Source organism: Schistocerca americana, chromosome 2 (assembly GCF_021461395.2).
Source record: "Schistocerca americana isolate TAMUIC-IGC-003095 chromosome 2, iqSchAmer2.1, whole genome shotgun sequence".
NCBI classification, from domain to species: Eukaryota; Metazoa; Arthropoda; class Insecta; order Orthoptera; family Acrididae; genus Schistocerca; species Schistocerca americana.
Genome location: NC_060120.1, coordinates 115,572,790 through 115,583,011, shown reverse-complemented (window position 1 = coordinate 115,583,011; position 10,222 = coordinate 115,572,790). Strand labels below are relative to the sequence as shown.

The window sequence follows — 10,222 nt, the reverse complement described above, 5'->3', positions numbered from 1 at the left end:
TTGTTGCTTTAAATCTCTTCGATATCACTGACCAGAGTGTTCTCATGATCACAGTTTCCAGACTCTGCAGACTGCTCAGCATTCCAGTTGTCTCACAACTTAGTGAAGCCTTTTGAGTTTCATTATTCTGATTAACTTCCAAAGCTGATATTATTTCTACCCAGTTAATATTGAGACTATAACGGGCATTGTCACATCCTGACCAGTGTGGTTTTGGAGATCGTTTTACAGAGTGCATCAAAGCAGAGAACAGAGTGTAAATTTGTTGCAACAAATGGAAAAATGAAGCACAACACTCTGCTGTACATGATCCAACTAAGTTAAGGATGCTGAGCTGCACTCTGAATACGCACAACACGAGGATTGATTAGTTTAATTTTACCTTTCAGCCCAAAAGAAGTACCAGCCATATTGCTTGCATTGTCGTACGACTTTCCCCCCCCCCCCCCCCCCCCCCACCCCCAAGTGCATATTCACTTAATAAATCTATTAAGGAATCAGCTAATTCTCCTGATTTATGCCCTGAATTTTGGATAAAGAAATAAATATTCCAACAGTAAATCCATCTTTTGATAAATACCTTACAACAAAAGACAGCTGATCCATACGTAATACCGTGACGACTAATATGGTGAAAAAATATTTAGTGTCCTTTGCTTCATCTGCAATATACTTCCCCACCCTTTTTGTCAGAGCTGATACAAACTCTTCACATGCTTGAAAAGAAAGATATAATGTGCTCCCTTTCCTTGGTTTCCATAAAGTTCTATGTTTTTTAGAAAAGGATTAAAGTCTGCTATTAGCTATAGTGCCTTCTTGAAATTTCTGCAAAGTGTTGACCCAGACCCATAGTTGGGACCCCTGAAAGATAAGTCTCACATGGAAAAGTTTTTGACCACAGCAACAACTCATGCTAACATGTCCCTCCAATATTTTACTTCTGTCTCAAGCTGGGATATTAGTTGCTTACCTACTCTCCCACTGATTTGTCCTTAAGCTTTTAAAGGTATCACATATTCCCTATGTTCAGCTGAATTTTCATGGGTAGTTAATTTGGACTGACTGTTTTTCCAGCTGTAAAATCCCTCATTAAGTTTTGAAAACTTTGATGTTTCATTAAAAAATAAACTTGGGACACGAAATACACTTCCCTTGCTTTGAGAGTATACTAAAAGCAGTCTTTGTTGTTTCTTGCCATTCTGAAAAACAAACTTTTATTTAAGTACCTGGATAATTCAGTATATTGCCTGCATGAATTACTGGTATCACAATCATATTCTGTGCCACCTGACCTTACTTAGTGATACGATCGTGTAGGAATTTATTTATTATCCAGTTTTCAGGATTGTCAGAAACTGAATCACTACTATCATTTGTGTGTGTATCATTTGGGCTAACTGAAATAATTGTTTCCATGCCATTATTATTCTTTCTAATATCGGAAACGCCAATGCAGGCAAACCACATGCTGCACTATTTTCGTTACTGTTCGCCACATTATTACACTCTGATATTTCTAGACTTAGAGTAGCATGGAGAGCTGCATCAAACCAGTCTCAGGACTGAAGACCACAACAACAACAACATTTCTAGACTCCAGCACAAGCTGCAACTAGCTGGCTGTGTTTTAATTTTTAACAGCATATCGGTTTTTACATTCTTTCTCACAATTTTCTCTTTCTCACAACTCACCTTTCGTGAGTTCCCGGCACCGAGAACCACTTACTCTTATCCGATTGTCACTCATTTTAATTATTACTAAAATATAAATCACAAATTAAACACTATACAAGAGCATTCCTTATAGTTTCAAATTAAACTGAACTGCTGTTAGAATTACTGGCAGTATTTTCTTTGAATCTGAAGTTTGAATGGGCACTGTCTAGTGTCAACACTAACTACTCCCACAACAATGTTAATGGCATCTTCAATCACAAAATTCAATTGCGAACTATGAGATTTGCCATCCTAACAAACACCAAATGGGAAGGCATGACACCAAATAAAGCGAATAAAGGTCACATTGTTACAATGTAACAACATTACTAAATTATAACCTGTTCTTTTTCCATTGCCTGACTAGTCCATTCATGAAATTTGAGCTTATTGTTACCACTGCTATTCATATCTATTTCATTGTGAATTAAGTTCACATTCTATTTTCAAGAGTTGTATTAAAAAAAATATATATATATATATATATAAAAACCAGTAACAGTTTTTAAGCCACCACTTAGAATCCACAGTCCCTTGAAATCCACCACCCTAGGCAACTGCTTAGTCTTTCTCGGTCAAGATACACCTCTGGCTGCAACCAGTACTTTTTTGTTCACTTTCTTGAAGCCAGATACATAATAAAATGTGTCAATCAGTCCATCTTTGGTATTCATGTTGTTAACATCCCTGTATTAAATAGTTTTGTGACTGACTAAGCGAACAATTAATAATCGACAATCTTCTTTCAAACTATGATTTGTGTGTGCAGAATGAGTTTGTTATTGAACTGTTCCATCAGTATGTTGCCATTGTTAAAAATTTGTTGACAGCAGCTGCCCGTGTACATTGTGTATGTCCACAGGAGAAGCTAATCATTGCAATGTGTTTTGAGAATAATAAATGTGAAAAGATTCCAAGTTTATCACAACTGTGTTGTTTCAGTTATTTGACAATGAGATTACTCAACCAACCAGTTTCAGAAAGAGAAATACACCAAGACTACAGTGCTACTAAGGGACTGTTATCACAGGTTAGTCACACTACAAATTCAAATTATCTGTAAATTACAGCTTTTACTTCTCACTGATATCTCTTTTTTTACAATAAATTATAAAACTAGGTATAAATCTCATTTGTTGGATACAAATAGTTCAGTATGGCGTAATAGTGAATTCCTGCTGCCATTACAACAAACATGTGCCAAATAGCATGGGCACAAGGTATTTTCCCATCTGCCTTGAAGAATATTACACCAAATATGTAAACAAATCCACCAATTTTCAGCTCTGTCAATCCCATGAAATCTTCCTTCTGCAACAAACACAAGGGAATACATATAATTTGGTTAGTGTGATTCAACAGATTGTACAGATTTTAGGAATGAAAATATTGCACCTAACAAACACTAAAGAGAATAAAAATAATAATGATGTTTATATCACAAACTTGTTTCTATTCATAGAGAATTTACAGGTTGTTGAAGTTCACATTGGTTGGCACTACCTTAGTCTTGTGTAAATTAACAAACCATCTAAAAGTGCTCTTTTGGTAACTCTGACCAAGTTCAACAGTGTACTGGGGAAACAGATGCTAAGTAAGTTCTAATGCCGAAATACATAAAATTTTAATATTTCACAGTATTATTAACTGTCTTATTGTGAACTAAACAGTGTGGCACATCATATTACGTTTATATATAAAAGCGAGAACCTTGTCTGAATTACATTCAACAGTGGTAGAGAAGGTATTATACTGAAACTGTGGGCTAAGAAAACATCATACAATAATCTAATTTTAGCTTTAGTTTTACAATTCATGCAACACTGTAATAATAGATGTATGTGAACTTTGCAGAGCTGACTGCAAATGAAAATGTTACAAAATAATAGAAATTCCTGGCTGGATCAATATGTAAAATAATGAAAAGGAAACCATTCACCTACAGCAGAAAGATGCATGGAGCATAGTAACAGATAACAGAAAAGGGCATTAACTCTTGTGGCCATGGGAGTGTTCATTTGTGTGCATTTGTGGTTGTGTGTGTGAATGAGTGTAACATTCCTGGAAAAAGAGCTAGTGCTCTAAAGCTAGTGCAAATGCCGTTTTCTGTTATGTGTTACTATGCCGCATGCATTGATCCACTATAGGGGAGTAGATGTCTTTCCCTTATTTTACGTAAAAATGTTAAAAGTTGAATAAATCTATTCTATTCTAATTCCAAATGACAATGGCAGCTGCAGGTAACAGTTATGAATTGAACTTGTGGTTTCAAATTAATTTAAAAAACTGCTGCCAGTCTGGATAAGGACATTACTATGTTCCACTGGAATAATAAATATAACAACAAAATAACACCCTTGTTTTTTTTCGTTGAAAGGAAAGTGTAAATTAAAACTATAACGCTGTATTACTAGCTTTTCAATGACACCAGATCATCTATAAAGTCTATATGGACTGAGAAACCTGTTTCCATTCTCCGTTTTGAGGTCTTTACTCCCACGGTGAATAAATTTCGAAGGTAAACACCTTCATATTTTCACGTTGTACCCACATAGGGTCGTCAATGAAGTACAACACTTAGCACTGAATGCATGCTTATTGCTGATGCCAGTGTATAGACAGAACAGAACTATCTCCTGGAAGGAGAGTGCTGCTGTTCATACAAACAGAATATTCCAGAGAGCCACACGGGGTAGCCACGCGGTCTGAGGCATCCTGTCATGGTCCAATTTAGCGAATCATGGAATGTTTACTGGAACGACAGATTAGGCAACATGTGGGGAATGTTTATTGCAGTTGACAAAAATATTGTCTCTATTGAGGTTGAAATTGAGTGTGAGAGTGAAGTTATCTGGTTGCATATAACAGGTCTAGAAGAAACCAAGTTCATTTTTGGATGTTGTTACTGTCCGCCCAATTCCATTGGGCCAGTTCTAGAGACATTCAAAGAAAGTCTACAGATAGTAGCATACAAATATGCAGATGATGAAATATAGTTGGAGGCAATTTTAACCTACCAAATATAGACTCGGATGTCTAGGGATTCATAACAAGGGGTGCAGGCAGAGAGCCATGTGAAGTACTTATGAACATGTTTTCCAAAAACTGTCTTGAGCACTAGTTCGGCAGCCCACACACTATGGAAATATCTCAAAGTTTGTAGCTACAAACAGGCTGGACCTTATCAATGGTGTTCTTATTATTTATCGTGTCAGAAGCAAACTAAAAACAATATTAGATACATTACTACATACATACATACATTATGGTTTATAAATTAAACTAGTCAAGAATGAAATAAATGATTAGACACAGATTGTGTTGTCAAACATAAGGTAATTTTAATCTATACAGTGGATGCCCAAAAATTTGCAACGTCCAGTGCACTTTGTGTAGGGTTTACGAGGTCCTCCATGGTGCACACAGTTGGAGGTAATGTGCATTGTAGTAGATGTGTTGATGTCTGCACGGCAGCTCCACAGTCACACTGGAGAGAGTCCACCTGGAAGCCCCACCTCTCCAGATTACTCTTGGATCTTGTGACAGAAGAACGCAGGCGGTTGAGTGATTTCCATGTGGACCATTTCTCTGTGTGGCCTGGGGGAAGAACTTCTTGCGGGATCAGCCGCTCCTCCAGATGCTGGCATCTGACCTGCCATCTCTTCTCCCGGTGTTGATGTGGAGTGTCAGCGAGTGGTTCTGTACTGTGAAGGAAGCTCTTTCTAGACACAAGTCTTTGCTGTGCCAGTTGGTGGCCATGTAGTGGGTGGTTTTCGGATATTAATGCCTACTTCATTTCACTCCGTGCTGCTGTATCTCTTCGGATGTCCGGGGGGGGGGGGGGGGGGGGGGGGCTATGCCGGATAAGCAGTACAGTTTTTCCACAGGTGTGGCTCTTAGACAACCCGTAGTGATACGACATGTCCCATTCAGAGCAAAATCAACTTTCTTTGTATGTGTAGATCTGCACCATACTGGGCAAGCACACTAAGCTGCAGAGTAGCAGAGGGCTAATGCGGATGTGCGCACTGTGTCTGGCTGTGCTCCCCATGAGAGAAGCCTCCACGAAGGGTGTGTCCTGACAACTAAGCCTTACACATCCGGGTGTCCCCTGGGCGTCTAGGTATACCTAGATGACTGATTCTCTCACACCAGAAGCAAACAAACGTGCGAGTAACGGTGTTCTGAAAGTCGGCAAATCAGTCAAGGAGGCTAGAAGAGTGTTTCTCTCAAAAAGAGGAGATAAACAGTTGTTAGTATCTCACTCTGGCAATGAAATGACATCATTTAGTTCCAGTATGATGGATAGAGGAATCATGGAGAAAGTTTAAACTGTAAATCATGCTCTGGACACCTATGTGCTTGGTAAGTGAATTAAGGATGGAAAAGACCTGCCCTGGTTTAGCAACTAAATTCGGACAATGCTCTGAGGGAGCAAAAGCTGTTGCTTGATCCAAAAGAGAATGCATAAATGATTACAAGGAACAGTTAGTAGAGATATGTGTGTATGTGCAAAAGTCTATGCTTGAAGCATACAACAACTAACACTATCATAACTTAGCAAACGATCTGATTGAGAACCCAAGAAAATTCTGGTCCTAAGCAAAATTGCTAAGTGAGTCTAAGGCTTCCACCTAATCACTGATCAGGCTGGTGTGGTAGTTGAAAATAACAAAATGAAATCCAAAATTTTAAATTCCATGTTTAAGAAATTGTTCATGCAGTAAAATTGTACAAATATACTGATGTTTGACAATTGCACACTGGCCCATATGGATGACAAAGTAATAAGCATTACTGGCATAGAGGAAGAAATGAAATAATTGAAAATAAATAAGTTGCCAGGATGGGATGGAATCCCAATTCGCTTATACAAAATGTACGCTATGGCATTGGCCTCTCACTTCTCATGCATTTATCCCAAATCTCTCACCCAGCGCAAAGTCTCAAGTGAAAAAAAAGCAGATGATTCCTATATATAACAAGGATAAAAGAACAGACCTGCAAAATTACAGGTTGCTGCAGACTTCTAGTACATATTCAGAGTTCAAATATAATAAATTTGCTAGAGACTGAAAAGCTTTTATCGACAAATCAGCATGATTCTAGAAAGCATCACTCGTGTGAAACTTGGTTTGCCCTTTTCATCACAATATACTGTGAACTATGGATAAAAGTAACACAAATTCCATATGTCCCAATTTCTGGAGAGTATTTGACACAGTACCCCACTGCAGACTGTTAATGAGCACACGGAACAGCTTCCCAGGTATGTGAGTGGCTGAAAGACTTCTTAGGCAATAGCACCCTGTATGTTGTCCTAGACAGCAAGTGTTCATCAGAGACAAGGGTATCATCAGCTCTGCCACATAGAAGTGTATAGGACTGCTATTAATTTCTATACACATAAATGATCTCGTGGACAGGTTGGGCCGCAATCTGCGGCTGATGATGCTGCGGTTATGTGGAAAGGTGTTGCAGATGATAGGATGATGCAAGATGACTTAAACAGAACTCCTAGTTGGTAAAATGAATGACAGCTGGCTCTAAATGTAGAAAATGGTAGTTAATGCAGATGAGTTGTTACATTGCAAAGCAACATGCAATGGTATGAGCAGGTGAGGATTGCGGTAGGGAAGGTGAATGGTTGACGTTGGTTCATTGGGAGAATTTGAGGAAAATGTGGTTCATCTGTAAAGGAGACCACATAAAGGACACTAGCATGGCCTATTCTTGAGTAATGCTCGAGTGTTTGGGATCCACACCAGGTCAGATTAAAAGAAGACATCAGGCAGCTAGATTTGTTACTGGTAAGTTCGAACAAAACACAAAGTGTTAAAGAGAGTCTTTGGGAACTCAAATGGGAATTCCTTGAGGGACAGTGACATTCTCTTCAAGGACCACAACTGAGAAAATTTAGAAAACTGGTACTTGAAGCTGACTGTAGAATGATCCTCCTGCTGCCAACATACATTTTGTGTAAGGACCACAAAGATGAGGTACAAGAAATTAGGGTTCACACGGAGGTAATAGAGAGTCATTTTTCCACCACTCTATCTGTGAGTGGAACAGAAAAGGAAACAACTTGGAGTTACAGAGTACCCCCCAATACACACAGTATGGTGGCTTGCTCAGTGTGTGTGTGTGTGTGTGTGTGTGTGTGTGTGTGTAGATGTAGATAAATTACAATGTTTGATTTTTCTTTCCCCCACAAAATTATCTATATGATTGTTCCAACATTATCTATATGATTGTTCCAATGTAATCCTCAAGAATTTAGTTGAAGTTGCACCTTTACATTTCTGTGATTTATCATGTACGCAAAATTTAGTGGACTCCGTTTAATACTCCTGTGGGCGACTTCACACTTTTCATTATTTAGAATCAATTGTCATTTTTCACACTATATAGATATCTTGTCTAAATCATTTTGCATTTGCATTTGATCATCTGATGACTTCAAAGGGACCATTAGGGATATTGACTGAAACATGTGAAAGGACATGATAAAACATGAATGAGTAGTTTTGAGAGATGGAACAGAGAAGGCAGCAGAGGAATAACTCCATAAAAGACAAGGGGAACCAGAAATCCTTGGATAATACAGGAGGTAATGAATTTAAATGTAAAATGGAGAAAGTGTAATAGAGCAGCAAGTCATGCAGGCAATAAGGAATACAGACATCTAATAAATGAGATCAACAGGAGGTGAAAAATGATGGAGCAGGAAGGGTTAGAAGATAAATTCAAAGCTGATGAAGCATGTGTGACTAAGGGAAAGATAGGAGTCACATACAGGAAGATTAAGGAAAACTTTGGAGAACAGAGATGCAGCTGTATGAGTCAAGTAGTACAGAAAATCAAGGAGAAATTTAGAAAGGAAATTTATGTTCAGTGCAAAGAAACAAACATTTAAAGGTTTTCCAGTAACACTGTAATTCAGCTTAATATAATGGATAGTATCTTGAAAAGAGGTTGTCAGATGAACATCAATGAAAGAAGCAATGACTGTGGAATACAGTTAAATTAAAGGCAATATAATCAAATTAGATTAGGAAATGAGACACTGACAGAAGTAGCTGGGTTTTGCTGTTTGAAGAGAAAAATAACAGAAGCAAAGAGGATATAAAATGCAGATATGCAATAGTAAGAAAGGCTTTTCTGATAAAGAGAAATATGTTAATATCTCGTATAAATGTGTTAGGAAATTTTTCCTGAAAGTATTTGTCTGGAGTGGAGACTTAGAAATTAAACATGGATGGTGAACAGTAAAGACAAAATGAGAAAAAAACTTTTTAAATGTGGTATACTAAAGAAGAATGCTGAAGACTAGTTAACTAATGAAGAGGTTGCAGAATATATCAGGGTGGAAAAATGTAAGAGGGATACCAAGGCTGGCCTACAGTACCCAAGTTCAAATTGGTGAAGTGTGCAGAAGTTACATTTGGTTGGTACATAAGTTCATAGCATTTTTGTTTTGCATGTTGGTATTCCGGTTGCCATGGTTTTATTTATAAATTTTTATTTTTTATTTGTAGTTCACTGCTGCTATTTGAGTTTATATACTGTCATTTTGTTATTTGGAGATAGTGAGTGGAGCTGTGGATGCTAGAAAATGGAATGTCAAGTGAAGAAATCAGATCATTTCTGAAATATTCTTCTGTTTGAGTTCAATGGAGGGATGACAGCAGCAGAGGTAGCCAGTAACAATGGACAGGGATAATGCCGCTGGACAGGGCACAAGAAAATGTGTTTATTTTTTCATTTTTTATTTATTTTTTTTTATTTTAAAAGGAGGATTGTGGGGGGTTCACAATAGTGTCTCTCCACAGAAACACCTTTGGGGTTCGATGAACATGATTCCAACACATTAATCCACAATGATCCACGTGTCCAAAAGAACAGATACCATCTTCATGTATAGTTAAGGCTAACTGGCCATTGACCTTCTTCTTCTGTACGGATGCACACGCATTGCCCGATCGGTTACAGGACTCAGTAAGATTGTCTGCCGTGAGTAATGAGTGTAATGGGCAGGGGCACTATGAATGTAGTGTGTGGACATTAAGTTGGGAATGTGGGTCTCACAGGGAGTGTGCAAGGGTAAGTCCCTGCAGTCACTCTGTCCTCTGTGCCCACAGTGGCTCAGATGGACAGAGCATCTGCCATGTAAGCAGGAGATCCTGGGTTCGAGTTCCAGTCAGGGCACACATTTTCAACTGTCCCTGTTGATGTATATCAACACCTGTCGACAGCTTAAGGTCTTGATTTAATTATCATTCCAAAAGCAGATAAATTTGGTTTAGTTTAGTAGGCATTTGATACTCCAACAGCATACACTAGTTTTGACGATACAGAGATTGCAAAAATCATTAGTTATTTCACCCAAAGCACTGAACATTCCATCAACAAATTGAGAAAATTTACATTTGCATATAGGAAATGTTATCTAAACTATTTGAGGGACAATGAATAGTTTCTGCACATGGTTCACAGAAAATAGATG

At 38.0% G+C, this 10,222-nt stretch overlaps 1 protein-coding gene across 4 annotated transcripts in view; it reads right to left on the bottom strand.

Annotated features, from left to right (window-relative positions):
• Positions 1 to 2,769: 2,769 nt before the first annotated feature.
• LOC124591691 (monocyte to macrophage differentiation factor 2) overlaps positions 2,770 to 10,222 on the bottom strand; it is a 141,220-nt gene continuing 133,767 nt past the window's right edge. For all 4 annotated transcript variants that reach the window (XM_047131764.1, XM_047131762.1, XM_047131761.1 and 1 more), the window contains one exon: positions 2,770 to 3,027. In XM_047131764.1, coding sequence (XP_046987720.1) covers positions 2,833 to 3,027 — 195 coding nt within the window. In that variant the 3' untranslated portion in view covers positions 2,770 to 2,832. The remainder of the gene's footprint in view (positions 3,028 to 10,222) is intronic.